Here is a 22,339-nt window from a genome sequence, read left to right as displayed (position 1 = left end):
TCAGCATGTCCAGGTACCCCTCCATGCAAGGTTCATGTCCCACCTTCTATTAAGGCAAATAGGAGGAAGGAGGTGTGATGGGCACCTTTTGCAGAAGCTGGAAGGAAACGTTAGCAGTGGCATTAGCCGTTCTCCTCTTTTTAGTGATCCAAGTCCAAGGTCTCAGCAACGAGAAAAGGGACTGGCCAGAGGAGGAGCAAGGACAATCACCTGATTTGGAGCCATCTCAGGAGCTGCCATCAAGGCAGTGGCAGCAGCAATGCTAAGGACTTGAGAGAAGTCCCTGGCAAGGCAGACACAGGATCTGCCTTGTGAAATAGCAAACACTGTCTCAGCACAACACCAGACATCATCTAGCTGACTGCTGCACCCCCTCATTGCATCCCACCATGTAAAGCTTTCTCCTCATCCTCAAGCAGACTGTCTGAGCTATCAGAGAAGAAGTCCTCCAGATCCTGCTGCCTTATCTTGGACTCCAGAACAGTGATGCGTTGCTTGAGCTTCATCTGGGCATCATTGTACTCTGTCAGGAGCCGGCCAAAACGGGTGTGCAGTATGTCCAGGTTCAAGGCCAGCCTGTCCAGCTTCTCCTCCACGCTTTTCCCTTCCATGCTTGCCTCTGCAGCTGACTCATCCAGCAGCCCTTCCTTGATCAGGATCTCCCGGCCACGCTCCTCCAAGACTTTTTTGGCATCAGGATACTCTGTGACTGCTTCCATAAGATCTTCCTTTGACAGGCAGAAGAGATCAGAGTAGCCCAAGCTGCGGATGTTGGCTGTGCGCCTGTTGCCCATTTTGCTCCCTTTAATATTGAGGATGCTGATCTCACCAAAGCAGCCTCCTGCAGTGAGCAAAGCATACTGTGTCATTCCATCATCCGCCACCACGGCCAGCTTCCCCTCCTTGATGATGTACATCTCTTTCCCAATGTCTCCTTTCCGGCAAATGTAATCCCCTGGGCTGAACACCTGAGGGCGCAGCTTCAACACCAGCTCCACCAGTAGACCTGCCTCACAGTCCTGGAAAATCCTCACCTTCTTCAGTGTCTCCAGGTGAACGTTGATGGCAATTTCTGCCCTTAACTTATCAGGGAGATTCCTGAGGACTTCCCGTTCATCTACTGCCTTCTTGTTGGTCCACAGGTAGTCAAACCACTTGATGACTTTGGTTTCCATGTCTTTGCTCACCTTGCGGAACTGCATGTAGTGTTTGATGGCATCAATTTTTGCCTGGAACTCTGCCCTGGTGGCATTCATGTTGGATATCATGGACCCCACATTCCCCACAATGGTGGCAAAGATGAGGACACCAATGAGGAAATCAAATATCACAAAGAGGTACTCTTCATCACGCACAGGGGGGGGTGTCTCTCCGATGGTAGTCAAAGTCAACGTAGACCAGTAGAGACAGTAAATGTACTCCCGGGTCAGATACCCATATTCAGGATCTGTGACATTAGGATAGACCCAGGTGTCCTCTCCAAAGCCTATGGCCTTGGAGATGGCATAGTAAATGCATGCATTCCAGTGGATGATGACCAGGATATAAAGAACCAAGTTGCTGATGCGGAAGATGTTGGGGTGGCTGGTTCTGGTCTCAGTCCTGCTGAAGAACTCAAACATGCGGGAGAAGTGCAGCAGCCTGTTGAAACGCAATTCAGGGCAGTGCAATCCCACAGCAAAATATGCCAGGTCTGTGGGCAGGATGGAGAGAACATCCAGCTTGAACTGTAAGGTGTGGATGTAGTTATCCCATAATTTCTTCAGATCCTTAACCAGGAGGCCCTGTTCCAAGAAACCTAACAGAGAAGCAAATGATAGAATTATCTTGGCTTACGTTCAACTCTTCTGCAGGCTTTGTAAGCACTTCTGAGAAACATTTTATGGTACGCCATGCACATGTGTGCATATGTACACAGGGTCATCCAAATATTACCAGTTCCACCTGATCTACTCAGTTTACAAGCTTTTGTTATCACTCAAGCCCTTCGTCTGGCAAAAGTCACCTGAAGATATCACTTAGGGATTTACTCTGTTTCCACAAAGAAATGGGGACACAAAGGTTTCCATCTTCTAGATCATAAATTATTGCAGTTCCGACAGAAAATGTACAGCCACCTGCCGCGTTCCGAGAACATTAAATTCTACCATTTTTCCATGTAGATAATTCATTAGCTGAACTGATGCAAAATCAGAGATACAGACCTTCAACTATGCCTGAATACTAATAGTAATGCAGGTAATTTTGTACAATTATTCAAAGGTGAAGTTGAAAGCTGGGATGATTAATCTTTCATTCTGAAACTTACTCCGTTTCTCAGATCTTTTAATTAGATTCTTTCTCTGGAGACTGCTTCATACTAGTGAGTGCCAAGGTAGACAAAACCCTCCTTCTAATGGAGCTGTAGATTAGGCCTCTCCCTTGCAGCTCATCTCCACTTTTAGGGGATTAAAGCAAAGCACTCACAAGCCAGGACACTGCTTCTGCTTACCTGTGCGCAGGCGGATCACTATGTCCCCAATGTAGATAGAGTCCGAGAGGTAGTCTAACACCAGCCAGAGGACAACGTAGGTCTTTTGCAGGTCACTGAAGCAAGCCCTGGAGGAAGGTCATAAAATAGGGTGGCAAGACCAACAAATCTCCATATCATCTCCAACTATTACAGCTGAATATAAGCTGATTCTGAGGCTCCTAACTCTGCAACAGAGCTTGGCCACTTGCCCCTCTTCTCCTAGAAATTAAAACCCCCTTCTATGAAAAATCTGCCCTCCCTTGACATAGGTAAAGCAACGTCTTGAAACCACCTCCCAAATGCACCTTGCAGCTTTACCCCAAAATCATGGTCCTTTCCAACCGGGGCCAGAGGATGGATGCTCTGCCTTTGCACCGCAGAAGTCACAGTGATAGCAGGGGTCCCTTTCCTTTAGGTTTCCACCAGCCCCAGCACCACCAATGAAGTTAGTTGTCTGTTCCTGGCTGAGCCATGACAACCAGGTGAATAAGGAGGATTAGAGGAGACAGGGACTCTACAACCTCCCAGCTCACCTGGCTACAAGCAAGCACCAGTTATAGAGGACAGGAACTGCAATGACAGCCAGCCAACGGTAATACCAGTCCCCTGCAGGGTCCACCACAAAGATCTGCCATTTCTTCCTGGAAGCAGAGAGAAGCCAGAGCTGGCAATGTATGAATAAAGGGCTAAACATAGAAAATAGGGTTGGAAGGAATCATCCAAGCCACATCCTTCATCCCTTGCACTAGACTGGCTCAAACATAACTGCAGCTTGAGTGCCAGTCTGTAAGCTAAAACCAGTCCCAGCAGTGCTGAGCAAAAATGTCCAGCACTGTTTAAGCTCCTTTATCCCGAAAACTGGGCTCAGTAATGTACCAGAAGAGAAAACTGTAGGATGGTAAGGCAAAGCAGGTGGCCTACATGCACACAGCACCCCAGTGGCAGAGCCAGAAACAGATGTACGGAAGAGGGTGATCAGAAAACTTCTTGTTACATGACATTACGTCTCCCAGATGAGGTATGGATTGGTGCCAGAGAGATCTTAAGAAAAGATTAATTAGAGCAGGAAGGTAAGTGTGCTGCAGATCAGTGAGAGCACCAGGAGCCCAAGCCCCAGAGCAGCAACCTGGGGGCAGCTGGCATTGCAAGGCTGCCATCACCATGCTGCTCGCAGCTGCCTGCCTGCAGTCTGCTCAGTCCTGGGTCCAGCCTTTGAACTGCTCCCAAGTGTTTGATCCTGCTCATCTTGGGACTCTGAGATAAGATGTGTGTGCTCCAGTCTCCAGATCTCACTGGAGAAGCCAGGGAAGAGAAACTCTGTGGCTGGGCTGATAGGCTTAGCTGCTGCAGCCTGGTAGGGCAAAACTCCCTCTCCTGCTCCCTCCTTCCCTCCCTTCCAGCTTTTGAACATGCAAAACTCCCTCCAGTGACAGGAAAAAACCAACCCACTTGCCAACAGATTCCCCGTGCCCACCCCACTGCTTCTGACAGCTTCAAAAGCAAAACTTCTGCCTTGAAGTCTCCTTCCCCAGCAGCACAGGCAGCGGCACCCGCGGTGCCCAGAGCGTGGGGACCAGCACTCGGCGCAAAGCCAGCGGTGGTCCTTCACATTCGCTTTGGGTACAGCCACAGACAAGCAGGTGGTCCAACCTCCCCATTAAAAGTGCTTATCTTTTGCTCAGAAAGTGCGACTTAAATGTTTTTTTGAGAAAGGGACTCTTTGCTCCCTGGGACATAGAACATGGGAAGCATTGTCTCACCTGCAGCGAGCCAGTACTATTGTAGCACCCACAAGCACTAACAACCTCAATAACAGTGTAAATTATGTTGGTAATTTCAGCTTTAAATCACCAGTGCTGCCTGCAGCAGGTTGCCAGAGTCACTGACATTATGCTGACAGCGGGGCCAGGGCTGGAAAACCAGGGCTCTAGGTTAACGCAGGAAGAGGGAATAATCATCTGCTTCTTCCCGAAGGCTTTGCACCCAAGCCTGCAGCCGTGGAGGTTCCCATGGCCATGAACAGCAGCTCACGTTAGGAGTTACCAGACTTGGGGCTCTTCTTACCTGTGGAGCTGAGGACCTAGAAAACAGCAGAAGTTATCACTGTCTCCTCAGGAGCCCACTGGCACCGAGCAGCCCTTTCACAGGATGCTTCAGCTCTCTCTGATAATTAAAAAGCTCCCCTTAACCTCGCAGGGCAGAACATCTTTTTCCATGACTAGTAAAGACCCAGATACAAGGCTCAGATACTTTTCTCCTACAGAAAACAATCATTTTTTGGTGTTTTAATTACCACGTATAATGGTAGGGTCCAGAGTAGTCTGTGAGCTTTGCCCTTTAATGAGCCAGCAGAAGAAAAGCCAGGTTATTGCTTTTCGCCGGGGGTGTGAGGTGAGGAGATGAAAGGGCTGGATTTGAAAGAAACTTTTCAGAAAGCTGCCGTCACAATATCTGCTCCTGGGGGGGCATGGGCAGCAAACACACTCCCTTCATCTCCCTTCATCCTGCAGATGATGAACGAGACTGGCAAATCCCATCTGTTTGTGCTTGCTGTGGTGCACTGGTTTTGGCTGGGATAGAGTTCATTTTCTTCAGAGTAGCTAGTATGGGGCTATGTTTTAGTGTTGTGACTAAAACAGCCTTGATAACACACCCATGTTTTCGCTATTGCTGAGCAGTGCTTACACAGAGTCAAGGCCTTTTCTGCTCCTCACATTGTCCCACCAGCAAGTAGGCTGGGGGTGCACAAGAAGCTGGGAGGGGACACAGCCGGGACAGCTGACCCAAACTGACCAAAGGGATATTCCACACCATATGATGTCATGCTCAGCATATAAATCTGGGGGAAGAAGAAGGAAGGGGGGGACATTCGCAGTGATGGCATTTGTCTTCCCCAGTCACCATTACACGTGATGGAGCCCTGCTTTCCTGGAGATGAACACCTGCCTGCTGATGGGAAGGAGTGAATGAATTCCTTGTTTTGCTTTGCTTGCATGCGCGGCTTTTGCTTTAAACTGTCTTTATCTCAACCCACGAGTTTTCTCACTTTTACCCTTCCGATTCTCTCCCCCATTCCACTAGGGGGGAGTGAGCGAGCGGCTGTGTGGGGCTTAGTTGTCGGCTGGGGTTAAACCACGACGGTCCTTTTTGGCACCCAACATGGGGCTCGAAGGGTTCGAGATAATGACAGGTTTGATTGGAATGTGCTAGATCGAATTAATGGCTGTTACTGCTGTTTAGCTATTAATTGGCAGGCTCCTGTGCTTGCCATGGGGCTTGCTTGCCTTACTGTATAGTAGAGTCTAGTGCTCATTAGTGGCTGCATTTTGCTTTTGCTGCTCGCTGTACTGCTGTGCTGCTTATCATCTTACTCTGCTGTGCCTGGGAACATTCTGATAACAGCAATGGCCATGCACCTGGCCTGGCAGACGGCCAGGGCACCGCTGCTGTCTCTGTGCTGCGGTACTGGACAGGCTGGAACTCCAGTGTGAACTCGAGTCGAAGCGACTGTGACCTGTGGATGAGTCCACGCGGGAGCAGGACACCCCAAAGCCTCTGTGGCTGTGGATAAGACCATGCCAGCGCAGGTACATCTCGAAGCATCTGGGGCCGTGGTTATGTCTGTGCCACAGCAGGTATACCTCTGAAGGTATTGTGGCCCAAGGGTAAGTCCACGCTGGAGAGGGTACATCTCGAAGCATCTGTGGCTGTGGATAAGTCCATGCTGCAGCAGGTACACCTTGAAGCATCAGTGGCTGTGCATAAGGTCATGCTGGAGCACCTCAAAGCATGTGGCCATGGATAAGCCCATGACAGAGCAGGTACACCCCTGGAGGGACTGTGGCTCACAGGGACAGACTACCAGGTCCTGTGTGCCTGCACAACAGCTCAGCAAAGCCAGGCTGGCTGCCAGGACAGGGGCTGGAGGGGGCAGGGAGGACCCTTCCCACCACTGCATCCTACCTCCCCTTTTCCCATCCCCATCCACCTCCATTAGCCCCCAAGGGGAGCCCCCAAGCACCGTGCATGGCTGATCTCCTGCCAAGGATGGCTGGGGCCACAGGGAAGGGACCCTACTTTTTGGTTTCCTCCTCGGTGTCCTCATCCTCTAGATTGTTGCCAGCACTTGCAGCCACTGCCTGGAGCTCAGGGCCCTGGAAGCGCTCGAGGAAGGGGTCTGGCCTTTGCTGCTCCTCATGCAAGCTCTTGCTGGCCCAGTCCCTCAGCACCAGCACCAGCCGGACTATCCTGGACAGGGGAGAGAGGCAGAGTCAGGAGGTGTCTGCAGAGCAAGGAGAAAGAAAAAGCTTGAGAGCAAGCAGGGGGGCTACAGCTGAGAAGAAATCTCTCACAGCTCTCTCTCAAGCCCAAACATTTCCTTTTTCCCCCCTTGTAGTGATAGTATGGGACCAAGAATATACAAGCAAGAGAGCCCACCCTGGCAGAGTCCCACATCTCCTTCCCCAATCCTGCTGCCATTCCCACAGGGACATGAGGAATGTGTGGGTCACCGGGGCAGAGTGAGGCTGCCTGCAAGGGAAAGGAGCCCCCAAGCCCTTCTGGGGCCCCAGAGGTGATGGAGCCATCCCCTCCCGCAGCCCTCTCCATGGGCAGCAGGGCATGCAGAGCAGCATTCACAGACGCTGGTCCCTGCAACCCTTGAATGCCGTACAGCAGGAGGGGATCCCGACCCCACGCAAGTCCCCTGTGTCAAAGTCAGGCACAAAAGGCTCACGCTCACCCCGGGCCGGCGGCACACACAGGTACCTGGCCAAGGCTTGCCTGCCTTGGAAAGCAGAGGCAGCCGGCTGTTCCCCCCCATCCGGGGGAGCCCCTCTCCGCAGCTCTGAGGAGGTGTCATCCTGGGTTGAGCAGGTCCTGCAGTGAGGAAAAGGGGGGGTCACAGCCACACCGTGCCATCGTGGCACCTGTCCACAGCCAGACAAACTGGAGGAAGCAGGCAGCTGAGGTTTGGCATCACAGCCATGTGATGCCAGGTCTCAGCAGACACACCAAGTTGGCCCTCCCCTCCCCTGTCTCACCGCTGCCTCCCTCAACCAAACTGGGGACCAGCCTAACCTCCTGGTGCTGAGCCCCGTCCCCTCCATGTCACCCTCCACTCGGGCTTGGGCAGGTGGGCAGGAGTGGCGGTTGGCCAGCGAGCTGTGCAGACCATTACTCTTGGCCATCATCCTCCGTGTGAGGAGACCACAGACACACACCCTGCCCCAGAGACCTGTGAAGAGCAGAAAACAGCCACAAGAAGAGCCATACAGGCCACATCATGTGGTTTGAACACAGAGATACGGCACAGCACGGGAAGAGAGAGGGTCAAACCCCATGGGATGTGCCCACCCCATGTTTTCCACCACCAGCCGTTGCTGATGCTGCAGTTAAGAGTCCTGCAGAGCATTTTGCCCTCCCCAAGAGATCCCACATCTGCCCATGGCCCATGAAAGATGCTCTCCTCGTCATTCAGGCTCCTCAGCCATTGCCGGGGCAACGGCATCCCCAGTGAGCCATGCCATAACAACGAGCCCATGGCTCTCGGCATCACTGCCTGCCCGAGTACAAGAAAATAGACTCGTAAGGGATGTAAGCGCAAGGCCAGCCCTGGCGGGGAGATGCTGTTGTACAGCAGCACAGAGTATACTTTGCGTGTACAAGGGTGTTTGCTCCTGAGCAACCACGCTCCTTCCCCAGAGCACTGCAACCTGCTGGTAGTCTGCACAGTGAGCCCCACCTCTCATCACCGCAGAAATCTCCCCTGTGTTGGAAATTAAGGTTTGCTATTCAAAAAGAGCCTTGCTGAGGCTCCTGCTGGCAGGAGCTACCACCTGGTTTCAGAGAGCAGCAGAGAAGACCCTACATTAATATGCGGAGCCAGCTGTGGAGCTGTTAAGTGTGGGATTTCACTGAGATTTGTCTAAAAAGCGAGAGATGTCCACGGGGCTTGTCCAGCCCCAGCATCACATGCAGCCCTCACTGTTCTGCTGCACCCTAGTATAGAAGACACCATGCAAAAGCACCTCACAGAAACAACAGACTTGCACATGCATGGATGCAAAGGCACACAGGCATTGCCCAGCCCTACCTAGACCATGTATTCCCACCCTGGCCACCCTGCCTGCTCCCCCCAGGGCACAGTATGCCCTCCATACCTGCAATGCACAGATGAGGCAGGTTCCTGGAGACAACACGCTTATGCTCTCACACGGTACAGCCCACGGCCAAGGCTCTGCTTGGGGGAAGGCAATGCCTTGCACACCTCTACCAACACACACAAAGACTACAACCACGCTGCACGCACAGGGACAGTCATGCACACTCAGGAGCGTCACCTCCCTGGGGCAGCAGAGCCACTGCTAAGAAGCCACCACTGTCCACTTACGAGCCTGGCATCTCCCGAAGCTTTCAACAGTTGGCTGCAGCCTAACGTGAGCTAGCGGGGCAGCTGGGGAGCATCCCTCCCCCAGGGGACTTCCCAGGCTGTCTCCAGAGCACTCAGGCTTTTAAAATGCGTGTTGAGCTGCAAAGCAAAGTCAGCACAAGCGGAGCTGCCTCCACTCCTGCCCTTCTCTGCCCAAGCAGAGAAGCAGGCGAGGCTGCTGGGCAGCACCCTGTCAGTGGCAAAGGGGCCTCTGTGGTGTGCAGGGAGGATGCACACGCGTGTGTGCATGTGTCTCGTCACTACAGCAAGCCCATCCTCTGAGCATCCTCGATGCTCTGAGCAGCAAGGCGCACTTCAGAGGAGTTAATAGCAGCCAGCTTTGTGTCTGGGGGATGAAAGGGGAGGAGGGAAACGTGCTGCTCAGGGATGCTCCATTTCCCTACCCACGCATCCCCTTCTCCCCCTGCCACCTCATCAGTGGCTGGAGGAACCCCAGACTTCTCTCAGGGCAGAGCCCCGCTGGAGATCGCAGCCGTCCTGAGCAGCTCTGGCTCCAGCGGCTCCTGAGTCCCAAGCAAACCTTGGGGAAGGGTCACTGCCCACCTGGGGACAGGCACAGCTGGCAGACCCCCAGCTGGGCTCAGGTCCTGCCACACAAGGGCATGCACCGGGATTGCCTCCTGAGCCACCGCCTTCTGCTCCCCTCGCAGCCCTCTGCCCTACAGAAAAACAAATCTGGTGACTATTTCCCTGCTTCACAGCCTGTGCCACAACTATGATCGAGAATTTGCAGAAGTAGCCACATTTTAACACCCTCCCATCCAGTTATCTCTTCTCACACTCGGGGAGCAGGAGACCTCCAGATGTGCTGCTCTGGAGTCCCAGCAAAGAGAGCCGCAGAGTTTGAAGATGATCATGAAATGCATCTTTCACCAATTTCTGCCCTCGTATTTTGTTCACAAAGCCATTCTAGGAACCAGTTAGCAAAAAATTTGCATCCCCAAGGCAATAAGGAAGAGATTAATGTTTACCCCCTTCCTCCAGCATCTAGCTACTTGCAGTGGCTGAGGCTGGATCAGTCCCTGCTGTGTGCATGGAGTCCTGCACTGTGTGCAGGGCTGATCTGAAAGCACCAGCACCGGGAGTCCCTTCACTATCAAAGGTTTACCTTTTTTTTCCTTCAAAGCCTTAAATTCCACGTGTTCTGATCTCACTGAAAACCTGGACAGCAGGGAGCCCCAAAGGAAGAAACAGAATTTTTGCAGCCTTGGCCAGGGCTGCTGGCGGTGTTGGGTGCTGCCTGGGTGAGCACCCAGCAGCAAGGGACGCATCACCCTGCTCTTGTCCCCACGCCACAGACCTGGGCACTGGGGACAGCTCACAGACCAGGAGCACTGGCAGCGGCATGTGTCCCCCTTCCACCTCTCCTTTTGCTCCCTGCCTGCAGCTGCCTTCAAAAGCAACACAGGAACTCCAGGAGCTGCTCCCTCACAGCTCCCTTGAGCACTGTATTGCACAAGACACTTTATTTTCCGTGCACATCATTGTGGCAGTGATCCCAGGAGACACCCAGCCCTGCCACATGTGCTGCCCTGGGACAAACAAGAGCCAAGAGGAGGAGGCAGGAAAGAGAGAAAGGAAATAAATAAAAGCATTGCACCCCAACAGGGACAGCATTAACCAGAGACCCTCCTCCTCCAGATCCCCCCCGGCCAGGGCGGCTGGCATGTGTGTTTTACATCAGTGGACAAAATGGCCTGTAGCTCTAGAGACATCAGAAATCCAGCATCCGATTAAATAAGCATACGTGGCTGAGACATCCAGCACCAGGTCAGAGTCCTGCTGCCAAGGGAATAAACCTTACCTGTTCCCATCCACTGGGATACCAGGATCAGACTTCATGGTGGGTAGAAGAAACACATCCAGAACACATGGAGTTTATTAAAATATGCATTTTATGGGTCAGTGTTTCCAGATTTACACCAGGATTTATGCCTTACATAGAAGTCATATTGTATCCCCTGCAACCTGCCAGTAATTAGCCTTTGAGAACACATGCAGCTTGATCACCTCTCCTCCAAACATCTTCAATCCACACTTTGAAGGTGGTGTGTCCCCCAAAGGGTCAACCCTTCTCACCCTAAAATACATATTAAAAAAAAAAACCAAAACACAAGCTTCCTCCATAACACATTTGCACCTCTCACAGAAGAGAAACAAGTCAAACAATTTACCTACTTTCCTGGCACGAGTCACACAGCGGCAGCCCCCTTACACAGACTTGTTGTGTAAGGTCCCCTGGTAACCCTGACCACATCCCTGAACCACAAGCCACAGGTACCACCCCTGCACCAGTGCTCCCAACCCTTACATACACCCTGCCATGGCACGGCACGCCAAGCCCACCACACCATCGTGGCTCTCATCTGCAATAAATCTCAGCGCTCTCCTCAGCTCAGCTGTCAGGCACAGTTTCAGACCTGCAATAACTGTGGGACAGTTATTTATTAGTCAATGTCCAGCTGCCAGATTTACAGTCACAACTGCTTGATGCAGTTGCAGGCAGAAAACACCCAAGCATCCATGTCTGTAAATAAGCTATTGGGACATCTGGATGACCTGCAGATCCAGCTACAATTACTTATAGGTGGAACAGAGAGGTCCTGTTAGGCCATGCCAAAACCTACCCCCAGAGCCTGCAAGCACAATTCCAGCAGATGTGCTGGATGAACCACCAAAAGTGTCTCAAAGTCACCTCAGATCCAAGTGTTATTAAACTCCACAGAAGAAAAGAAATGGCAAAGCTGTTGAACTGGGCTTGTTTTTAGCTAAAGAGCATCTGGGCCAAGAATTTCCCTCACATGTATTCTTGCACCGTCGCTGAATGGCTTGTCAGCAAACCTGGGAGCGATCCTACCCTCTGGCATTGGCAACCTAACAAATATCTACTGTTGCCCAAATGGGCAATTTTTCATGACCTGTCTGGTGCTGTCACTGTTGGTACAAGGTCTTATAATCCAGAGAGTCACCATGGGGAGGTTTCCCATGTAAACCTCTCTGGGAAAGAGCCAAGCTCCTGGATAAACCCAGACCTCAGCAATGTTCTTACAGTCACTTTGGATCTGAACATTTGCAAACCCGCTGCTGAACTGCCTCCAGCAGGACAGGAGCCGAGGAGACGGTGGCACAGCAGCGGCTGCAGGGGTGGGAGCTCCTGGATCCTCCAGCTCCATACCTCCTAGAGCAGGGGCTATGGCACGGGAGAACTGGCAGTACTACCTCCACCAGAGAGCAGTTGCGCAAGGAAGAAAAGAAAACCCACCAACAGTTTAAAAACACTCAACCACCCTACACAAGCTTTTGGGGTGGAAGATGAGGAACAGACCACAGCAGTTGGCTGGGGACTTTTATGGGGCCAGAATTAAGTTATCCAAGCTGGGACGTGGTCAGGGAACTCGGCCCACTACAGGCTAAGACTGTAACAGGACCCCATGTCCGCAAACACCCAACGCTTTGGTTTTGCATCTCCTCTGGCAGACAGCCCAAGGGCCAGAGGGTCTCCCATTGCTTTGCGCAGGACAGTCACCTCCTGTGTCAGCCACCAATTTCTTATGAGACCTGGGCTCTTCACAACAGTTTCCCACACAAGCACTGACCCCATCAAACATACAAGGTGGTTGCTAGTGTACACAGAGCATTTGCAGCCACAGCCCAGCCCTGGGACTATGCCTGTTGGACCATATTCCTTGTACCCCACTTCTCCCTGACACTTGTCTCCAGCTGCTGTGGCATGAGGTCCAGCTTCATCATCTCCCTCACCCACCTCTGATGCTAGAGCATGGGAGAGGGATGGCACCTTCATTGTAATCAGGGCCTAAAGAACACAGATCCTTAAGGGCCTACAGTGCAAAAAGCAGGTCAAGTTAAGAAGAAATACATAGTTTTACTGTTTGCAAGTACACGAGCAAGGATTCTCTCCTTGCCCTCACCCACTCTGCCAGGGTTTGGCAGGGGAGGTCGGGGCATGGAAAATCATCTCCTCAGCCAGAGCCACGTGTTGATGAGGCAGGCGGAGATCAGCACAGAGTAGACCAGGGCCTCCTTCTGTCGCCAGGCGTTGCACTGCTCCTCCAGCACATGGAGCCTCCCCGAGATCCTCATCAACTGCAAGGGAAGCAGTGGGGCTGCTGTCAGCCCTGCAGCAAAGTGCAGAATACTGGCTACACCCCAGAAGCGTGGGACAGCAAGGGATGGAGGGATGGGAGCTGCCATCTCCTTCAGGTCCCCCTTTTCTAGAGCAGCAGCTATCTTTGCGTGGGAGAATTAGCAGCACTACCTCAGGTCCTGAGCAGATGCTTCAGGAAAAGGCCCTTTCCATCAGAAGAGCATCTGAGCCCTTTACTGCCAGCAGATGGAGGGGTCTGGCTGTCTTCTGTAGCCCTACAGCCCCTCAGGGTAGGAGCTTGATGGGTCAACACACATATAAGTCCTCCCCTGCTTCTTCATTAGCAATATCAGCTGGGACTAGTTTGGCAATGCCAGCCCATCAGGACTGAGCAACAGACCCCTGGATCCTCCTCACCCACCCTCCTATGGCTTTCCCAGAAAACATTTGCAGCCCTTCACCCCCATCTCACCTGCCTTCTCATTGCTGCCATCTCAGCTGCCCCGACCTCCTCCAAGGCACTCTCTGGGGCTGGGCCAGCCTCCTGGGAGCTGTGGAAGAAAAACAGAGATGCAGACGGACAAACACTACTCCAGAGGTGCAATTGTTTTCCTGCACACGCGGCACTGCCACGGGGAGCCGAGCCATGCAGGTAGCGTGTGCATGCCCAGGATGTGCTGTCTGGATGCAGCATCAGGAGAGAGGAAACAGCACCTGCACAGCATCTACTCATCTCTTCTTAACCTTCATCATGCATATTTATACCCCTCCACCATGCACCCCATAGTGATCACAACAAAACATACAGCACAGGCCATGACAGACAACAGGGAAAACACATGCCGGTATTTCTTTAGAGGTCCAACAGAGAGAAAACATATTTACCAAGCATCCATTCTCTGTAGTCAGAGGAATTCATTGAGGATTGGATAAATCATCTTTAGAGCCAGTCAGGTAAATACGTATCACAGGGCCAATGCCAAAATGGAGAGATGATCTCATTTACATCAGCAGGTGAGGATCCCGCTGGTGGGAAGCATCCATCAACTGGGGGGAACTATCTGAGCAAGTGCATCAGCCAGCAGAAAAGGTTTCTGTGTTTGCTGAGACAAGGATTTGTTCCTCTCCAGTATCTCGATACCACAAGCTCACTTTCCCCACCCTCCCGACAAAAAAAAGTATCACTTTTTGCTCTTATAGCAAATTTTACCTGCAGCTTGAAACATAAGCAAGCAACCCAAGCATGAACCACTTTCTTCCATCCCCAGAAACAAAGGGGCCACACTGGGATTAGCTGCTGCACTGGCAGAGGCAACACAGGCCACAGATCTCCAGGGCATCCCCTGGAGACACAGCCTTGCTGTAGGGCCCACAGCACCAAGCCACAAAATAAAGCCACAAAATAAAGTAGATCCACAGTGAGAAAAATCAAAACTGCCATGTTCAGTCTGTTGTTCCTATCATCATAGGCTAGCTCTACATCAGTTCTTCTATAATCAAAATTCCCCTATGCACATCAATAACTTGCACGGGCACTTGCTGATACCATGTGGGTTAATGAGTGTCTAACACCACTCCTTCGGAGACCTTGGGGAGGGGAGGGTATTTATTCCTGTTTGCAACATGATGTTGATCTCGCTGAAGACAAGCCAGAACAGCATGCGGAGATTCAGTGAACCTCTGTCTGAAAATACATTTGTGAGATAATACCTCCACGTAATGTAGCTGCGTTGTAAAATGAAAGTCACAACAGAAAGAAAATCCAATTTCCCCCAGCACAGAGCCATTAAAAAGGGACATATCCTGCAGCTTTTGACTGAAAAATCCCAGTTGATACAGGTGAACACCCTTTAAAGTAGAGACTCAAAATTACCTTCCGATGACTCATATCCTTCAAGAGGTCACTGTCAGGCAAGTATTCCAGCCTCTGTCTGAGACCAGACTTTTCTTTATTAAAATTTCAGGACAAACAAGTCAGCTCAGTCATTTTTAATTTTTATTGTTGCATAGGGGTACAAAGTTGTTGTATCGAAGAGATACCGTATGCATCTGAAGTGATGCAAAGTACCAAGAAGAGGCGTTTCAAAGTGGCTGGCTTCAAAGGCAGATTAAGACCTGGGGCAAGGCCCGGGACTCACCCCACTGCATTACAGCAGCCCCGCAAGCTACCACCTCTCATGGTACCATGGCCTAAACCTCCTCTACTGCTGATGTGAGGAGGGAGAAGGTCTTACGTAGCCACTAACTAGATCTGTTGGCTTGCCCACACTTCATTAAAAAAAATAAAAGCAACATTTGAAGACAGTCAGCCTACTGTGCTTAAAAGCAGGGACATCACTTTGCCTTGTCCACAGGCAGAAGCCAGCTCTGCTGCCAGCACCTCCGTGCCAGCTGGGGAGGGAAGGCAGGATGTGCCACTGAGGGTACTGACGATGGATGCTCACTCTCCTCCCTTTCTGCCTGGAGGCTTTGCCCAAGGAGAATTAGAAGTATTTAGACATTCCTCCAGGTGCTCAGCAGCCTTAGAACAGCGGGGACACCTTAAGGCTGCAATGATGTCTTTGAACATGTTAAATTTACTGCACTTGCACAGATAAGAGTATGGTGGAGATAGTTGCTCCAGCACATCCAGAGAGATTGATGTCATTGCCTAACTGCTCCAGTGAGCACGCAGGCATACTGCACCCTGGCCAGAGGCATCGGCTGTGGGATGAGTAACTCGGTGCAGCCAGTTCTTGAAAAAGGTTAATTAAGAGTGGCCAAGATATGGCCAAGGGTGCTGGGAGCCTGCAGAAGAGGGTGTCTCGGGGACAGGACCTGGGTCAGGCCATCTGTTCTGGATTTTGATTCCCTTCACACATTTCTCTCCATCAAGCTATGAAGGCATGCAGAAAAATTAGCACTTGCTTAGCAGTGAAGAGCAGCTGAAATCCCACCAATGTCACAGGTGGCATTCGATCACTCAGGGTGCACGGGGGACCGGTGTTAAGCTAAGCAGGAGACACAAGCTGGGCTGAGTTAGCAGGGTGTACCCACACTGGCTGCACGAGGCACTCCTGGGCCAGGCACCTGGAGCTGGCGGACAGGACAGGCAAGGAGGAGCGTCTGGGGCAGCCATACAGGACCTGATCCTGAGCCATGCAGCCTGCGGTTTACAGAGCTCATGCCTGGCTCATGCCTTAGTGAGGCAAAGGCAAGCCCTTGCAGAGTGACAGGGAGGTGGCTCAAGATGAGCCGAAGTCACCTGGACGGCACTGGGTCTTGCAGAGCGTCCTGGACACAGTGGAAGAGCACCTGGCCTAGGAGGCACATGGTCTGGAAGATGTTCTGCACAGAGTAGATCCTGCCCGTCTCCGCAAGGAGGGGGAGTGGGGCACTGCGCACAGGCAGGGGGCACACATCTGGCCTGGGGTGCACACAGAATGATGCCTGTTATTTCCTGGCCTTGTACAGCACAGGCACAGCCTGGCATTTGGCGGTGCCCTTCATCCCTTCAGCAGCTCCAAGCATCTCTGGGCAATGCCACTGGCACCCAGACCCCACGTCACCAGGTGGGACAACCCGCTCCAGCAGCCCCCTGGCTCAGAGGCAGTTGCCTGACTCCTCCAAAGCCATGGCTGTGTGATAAACAGACCTTCACCAGCTGCTCTCACAGGGGTTGCAGAAGGCAGCTCTCCTGCCACCCAGGACAACCCTTGACTTCTAGGGGGAAAGGTAGCTCTGCTCTGGGATTACGTTAGAGACAGTTTCTCCACTTGAGAAACTCCAGAGCCCAAGGCCATGAGCAGAGGATCGCTATCACCATGCTACTGCTCACAAGCTATGCTCAAAGAGCTGAAAAGCAAGTGTGCTCTTAGCCCACCCTGTCTACAAGGCACCGCAAGTTTCAACAATCCTTGTAGAAACCCGGTTAAGCCCTGGTGCCTCATTTGCCAGTGGTCACCTGCCTGTAGTCCCCAGCATTCTGCCGTGCTGGTGCTGGAGCAGGATAGCACGTTGCAAAGCACTGAGAGGACCCTGGGGAGCAACGCAGTTGCCTTCAACGCTGCCTGGCACAAACCTCTAATGCCAGAAGCCACGTTCCTCTCATGCAAGAGTAGGACTTGCCAGGCACTGCCTTGCCCCTGTCTGGATATCCCCCCACCTCGGGGCACCGACACCAGAGAGCATCAAAGCAGCACAGATGACAGGAGATGCTGATCCCCACCCACTCCAGACGTCTCTGGGTTTGTGCTCACCGCTCATGGTGCTGACCCGGGCTGTGCAAGGCCAGCTGGGCACAGTCACTTGGAGTCCTCTCCCGCCGTGACCTGCTGCTGTGATGGCCCTGTTGGCATCAAACACAACCACGTTAGTGCAGAGACCCTGCATGGGGCAAGCCCAGCCCGGTGCCCTGCGTGGTCTGCAGTGCCAGGAGCCCATCAGCATGAGGAAAGCACTCGGTGGTGGGAACATTACATGAGCCCCAAACCTGGTGAGCTGATGCTGGAGCAGGTGGGGACACATGCTTGGAGCAGGGTAAGGGTCACCAGCAAGGAGCCTGCTGATCTGATCTCTATTCAGATCAAAAATCCTGAAAGTAACGCATCCGGGAACAGCTCTTGAATCTCAGGGAGGTGAAAGCATTTGAGAAGGCAGATCAGCAGCTCCAGCAGCCAAACCAAGCCTTTGCCTGCCCATGTCAGGGGCCTCTCTGAATTAGTTTCACACAAAGTTAAAATCTGCTTTCAGCTCTGACATGAGGACCCTTTACGCTGCCATGATGAAACAGTTCCATCTCGTACTTCATCCAGGAGAAACAGTGGTTGAAAAGGGACTTCAAAAGTAGCAGAAGGAGGTTGTGGGGGGACTGCACCTACCTCAGCCTATCTCCTGCTCAAAAATGCGTTAGGAGATCTGGCTGAATCTATGTCCCAGCATGCAGGTGTGTACTGGTTATGGGACAGAAAGAGATCTCACCACCCCTTGCTCCTAGGACCGCCTACAAGGAGGTAGCACTCTGGAAGATGAATTCTGGCTTGAGCTGATAATAGACCTCTGGAGAAACCCAACAGTGGGATTGCTCCCCCTTCCCACCACAGGCAAGCCCGTCCACTCTCAATACAGTACCAATCGTTTGCGTTTCTGGGAGCTTGATCTGCTGCCTATGTGCAGAAAAGGGAGCTCCCCGAGGCGGGTGGGCTGCGCAGAGGAATCTGGGGACATGTGCACCACAACAGAGGGGACCTTCCTTTGCTGGTTCAGCAGGATGGGCCTCAAACTGGCATCGGATATTTCTACAGAGAGGAGAGAAGAAAAAATTAAACCAACCTGAATGCCCTCAGGACAGGAGAGAAGAGAGATCCACCCATGTAGGAGAGCCAACCCTGTGTCTAGTGTTACCAGAACCAACCCCTCCTGCCTTCTGTTGGTCACCTTTGCCCACCTCTCCCCAAGCATCTCTCCACCATCCTGTCTTACTTTCCAGAAGAAAGCTGACTACAATATCTGCCCCTGTCCTCTCTGCTTGCAAAGCAAACCACTGGGGACTTTATAAAGGGATCCTACTCCCTAGGATTTTGTAGAGCCCCACCAACCTTCAGCCACCCCAAAAGACAACCCAGGACATTACCTGCAAGAGAAATCCTATCAGGGATGTGCATCCGAAAGGAAGGAGGGACATCCTCTGTTACTGGCTCCTCATCCACAGGGCTGAAGCTATCTGCTACCTTCAGCCTGTTGGGAACCTGCATCCTTTGATTGATGGCTTCTGTGAAGAGCAGATCACAGCGGACTCGGTTCAGGTCCAGTCCCCAAAATGGCCACATCTTTTTTGATTTCCTCAGATTGCTTGAGCACCCTGGGATTTCACACAGAGGAAAAGAAAGCTGAGCAAAAGTGGTAGCAAGCAGCTCTTCCAAACTGGCACCTGCACAGGGACAACACAGGTGCTGTAAGACACCTAAAATACAGGCAGAAACAACCCAAAACACAGATACCGTCAGAGTTGTCCTGGAGAATGGGGTGTCCCACAAAGCCCAGCTGGCCGGGGCAAGGGAGTGGGGCCACTGCAGGTGGGAACTCCTGCCCGGCAGGGTGAGAAAGGAGAAAACTCCTATGTGTCCTGGGAGCAAAGCATGAGCTTAGCACCTATTGCCTCAACTGATAGCAAGGAAAGGGCAATAGTTCAGCACACCTGTGGGAGAAGACCAGTTCAGTATACCCTAAAAACTAGTGAAAAAAAAATTATTTGCCATCCAGAAGTAATTTTTTTGGAGGGCTGGGAGCACATTTTTGTGTTTCTTCAAGGAAAAATGAGGTTTTCTAAAAACAAAACACACATTTTGGTGATAAGATTTCAGGTTACCACAGAAAAAACTGAGCACTAAACTCTTTCTCTGCACACATTTTTGCTGCAGTATCCCCCAGGGCCATGCCTCATTCCAAGCCCGATCCAGCACCCATCTCCTTGACTGACCCACACCAAGCTGAACAAGATGGGCTTTGCCCTGAGCAGAGCTGCCAGATGCTGAACCATCCTCCTAGAGGGGAAGGAAAAGCACACATCAGCAACCCCAGGCCAGCGCTGGCTCAGCTTTCTCCCAGGAGGGGACCGGCACCAAGGAGGGACACAGTCCCCAGCTCTCACTGCTCCTGGGGGCAGCTGACAGCAGGAGCAGGACACGGGACACTATCTGGGGCTTTGCAGCTACTCAGGACGCACAACTGCCCCGTGCCTCATTTTCCCCTTTGCCAAGTCCCAAGGCTTTGAGAAGTGCTCTGGGGCCACAATGTCCCAACACTTTCACTGAGCGATGTGAGCTGAGGGCAATCAGCATACATTTTTGGGAGAGGAGCCCTAAAAAACACCTTCCTGGCTCCCAGCATATGCACTCTTTATTCTTTCTCAGAAAGCTGCAGCCAAGGAGAAAACCCAACAAGCGAGGGCTACTGAGGCTGGCAGATACCAGCCAGATACCAGCACTGCCCAGCATCCCAGATGTGCCACATGCATGCACAGCCCCCCCTGCACCCTCCTTGCTGCCGCCCTTTGAGCTTGCCATGCCCAAAAAGGTCCCCCTTTGCTTCCAGGTCAAAATCTCCAGCACAAGAGGGGCCGCCTGCTCCAGCACAGCCCAAACAGCTGGAGGAAGGAAAGGTTTTCCTCTTCAAAGCTCAAGTGGGGGAAATGGGAGGAGGTGAACAAGCGTGAGTGTGCAGGGGCCCTGCCTTCTTTGATCACGTCCGGGGACTATTTAGCAGCCAGGTCTCTGACGCTGCATTTCCAGCCCACCAGGCTGCTCCCAGCTGGCAGCAGCCAGGGCTGCCCACCACCACCCTCACTGCTGCTTCTCGGGGTGCTTCAGACCCTCTCACCTGCCCCAGCCCACTGCCACGCCCTGGGATATCACCCAGGGGAGAGGAGCAGAGGGAAATCCCTAGGGAGCAGCACCACCTCCCGAAGCCCAAAGGACCGTGGGAGACACCGCCCCCAAGCCACTGATCCCGTCCCCTGCAGCAGCCGGCCCTGTAACTCCAGGTACATGAGGGCAGCAGAACCGGCTCCACATCTGCAGTAACCAGCACTTCCAGTGATCACCTGCCTCGCGCTGCTCTCTCCTCCTCTGTCATTAAAAGCCTTTTAATTAAAGAGACAGAAATTTGCCCAGCATCAGTTGTGGCAATTTCCTGCTTCCAGCCACGCAGAGACAAGATCCCCGTCTCTGCAATTGGGTCTGCACCAGAGGCGCTGCTGGAGATGTGGTGTGCAGGGGCACAGCAGCCGCCGGCTGTCCCACACCTTCTCCACCACCCTGCCCAGACCCAACGCTGGCATGGGTGACACCAACCCATGGGTGTCACAACACACATGCACCCTGCTTCTCCCCAAAACCTCAAAGAAAGTGGATTTTTGCAGGAACCCCCCCACTTGGGAGCAAGGCAATAAGTCCTGGGACATTCCCATAATTCCTGGGACGGTCCCAAAGCAGTGTCAGTCCCACAGGAGAAACCTGCATCAGACACCTAGCCCCACGGTCCACAACCATGGAGACCACTGGGTTTCTCCTTCACATTTTTGGTGCTTTAAAGGAGCGAACACCCTGTGTTGCTTTCTCAGCCTGCTCTCCAGGAAACCAGCATATATTAATAACAATAAATCTGGAGTGGGCAGATTGGTTCATTTTCTAATCACCTACAAAACTGCTGCAGCTCCCAAAGAGCAAAGGGATGGGAGGGGAGTGAGAAGCAGGCTCTGAGACACTAAGCTATTAAGAAAAGAAAAAAAAAAAAAAAATCAGCTGTCAAAACCCGTAAGAACAAAATGCTTGAGTGGCTGGATTTCCTCCTGTAACTTTCTTTAGGGCTTTTTCTAGCTATTGCCAAGCAACCCCCCCTTGCTGGCGGAAGAAGACTGCTTCTCAGCCTCTGCTTTGGCACTTCTTGCTTTTGCAGCAACAGGGAATTTCTGGCTCACTAAGCCTATGAGAAGGTTTAAGTCCTGCAAGCTGGGAAAACCTGCCCTGGGGAGGAAAACCCCACAACCTCCCTCTCTCCATCCCTCCCCAGCCCAGGATGCTCCGTACAAGGCAGGCGGGGGTACCAGCCTGGTCCAGCACCGCCCCTTCACCTCTCAGGATGGGGTGCTGGGGTGAGCAACCCTCTGCTAGAGGAGCTGATCTCGCTCACAGCTCTGCCCTTCAGCTTGGGGCTGTACCTTGTCACGGCAGAGAGGGGCTAACAGGGAGGGGAATGGGTTTTGTCACCCGGCTCAGGTCCTGCCGCCTGCCACAGCCAAGCCGCAGAGCGCAGCCGGCCACGCAGAGCCGGCGTGACCCCTCTGCCCCCCGCGTCCCCCGGCCTCAGCTTAGGGATGCGCTGAGGAGCAAAGGGCTCCGGGGATCCCAGACACAGCGCCCGGCTCTGATCACCGCGGGAGGCCGAGAAACTCCGGCCAGGGGACACACGTGAGAGGAGCCGGCCACCCGCGGGGTGGGAGGCGGGACGGGAGCGGCGCTGGGGGGCGGCTCCAGGGCACGGAAGGCTCCCATGCTCTCCCAGGGCAGGCATCCCACCCCTCGCCCCCCAAGGACGGCCCAGCGCCTCTCGCTGCCGGACGCGCTCCCCCGCCGGGGCTGGGGCTGCCCGCAGAGCCCCGTCCCGTTCCCGGCTCCGGCACCCACCGGCTTTGCGGCCTGCAAAGGGGGGAAGGGGGGGGGAGCACTTACTTTTTTTTTGCAGTCTAAGGCAACTGTCGGACCCGTAAACAGCCGCGCCCGCTGCCAGCCGGGGC

At 52.9% G+C, this 22,339-nt stretch overlaps 2 protein-coding genes across 2 annotated transcripts; both read right to left on the bottom strand.

The window, feature by feature from the left end:
• Positions 1-358: 358 nt before the first annotated feature.
• Positions 359-7,719, bottom strand: CNGA2 (cyclic nucleotide gated channel subunit alpha 2). Its single transcript, XM_076347200.1, has 6 exons — positions 7,592-7,719; positions 7,280-7,390; positions 6,590-6,760; positions 3,046-3,153; positions 2,492-2,598; positions 359-1,798 (listed from the first exon to the last, which is right to left on the bottom strand). The coding sequence occupies exons 1-6, from the start codon at positions 7,702-7,704 to the stop codon at positions 375-377; spliced, it is 2,034 nt and encodes a 677-aa protein (XP_076203315.1). The 5' UTR covers positions 7,705-7,719; the 3' UTR covers positions 359-374.
• A 3,120-nt stretch (positions 7,720-10,839) lies between these two features.
• Positions 10,840-22,339, bottom strand: LOC143164519 (mitochondrial fission factor homolog B-like). The gene is made up of 7 exons (XM_076347201.1): positions 22,275-22,339; positions 18,680-18,907; positions 18,178-18,344; positions 17,307-17,395; positions 16,313-16,474; positions 13,541-13,619; positions 10,840-13,067 (listed from the first exon to the last, which is right to left on the bottom strand). The coding sequence occupies exons 2-7, from the start codon at positions 18,873-18,875 to the stop codon at positions 12,936-12,938; spliced, it is 825 nt and encodes a 274-aa protein (XP_076203316.1). The 5' UTR covers positions 18,876-18,907; positions 22,275-22,339; the 3' UTR covers positions 10,840-12,935.

The sequence above is a fragment of the Aptenodytes patagonicus genome, chromosome 9 (assembly GCF_965638725.1).
Source record: "Aptenodytes patagonicus chromosome 9, bAptPat1.pri.cur, whole genome shotgun sequence".
Taxonomy (NCBI): Eukaryota; Metazoa; Chordata; class Aves; order Sphenisciformes; family Spheniscidae; genus Aptenodytes; species Aptenodytes patagonicus.
Note: the sequence above shows the minus strand (reverse complement) of the source record. Positions and strands in the feature narration are given on the sequence as shown.

What these genes read in the sequence shown, in the direction of transcription:
- CNGA2 (XM_076347200.1), bottom strand. Translation starts at nt 7,704, where the DNA reads ATGATGGCCAAGAGTAATGGTCTGCACAGCTCGCTGGCCAACCGCCAC. An exon ending in ACCGAGGAGGAAACCAAAAA is followed by an intron (nt 3,154 to 6,589) that starts GTAGGGTCCCTT and finishes CTCTGCTTCCAG; the next exon opens with GAAGAAATGGCAGATCTTTG. An exon ending in AGTGATCCGCCTGCGCACAG is followed by an intron (nt 1,799 to 2,491) that starts GTAAGCAGAAGC and finishes CTTCTCTGTTAG; the next exon opens with GTTTCTTGGAACAGGGCCTC.
- LOC143164519 (XM_076347201.1), bottom strand. Translation starts at nt 18,875, where the DNA reads ATGTGGCCATTTTGGGGACTGGACCTGAACCGAGTCCGCTGTGATCTG. An exon ending in CCCAGAAACGCAAACGATTG is followed by an intron (nt 17,396 to 18,177) that starts GTACTGTATTGA and finishes TGATGCCAACAG; the next exon opens with GGCCATCACAGCAGCAGGTC. An exon ending in CCGGGTCAGCACCATGAGCG is followed by an intron (nt 16,475 to 17,306) that starts GTGAGCACAAAC and finishes TGTGCACCCCAG; the next exon opens with GCCAGATGTGTGCCCCCTGC.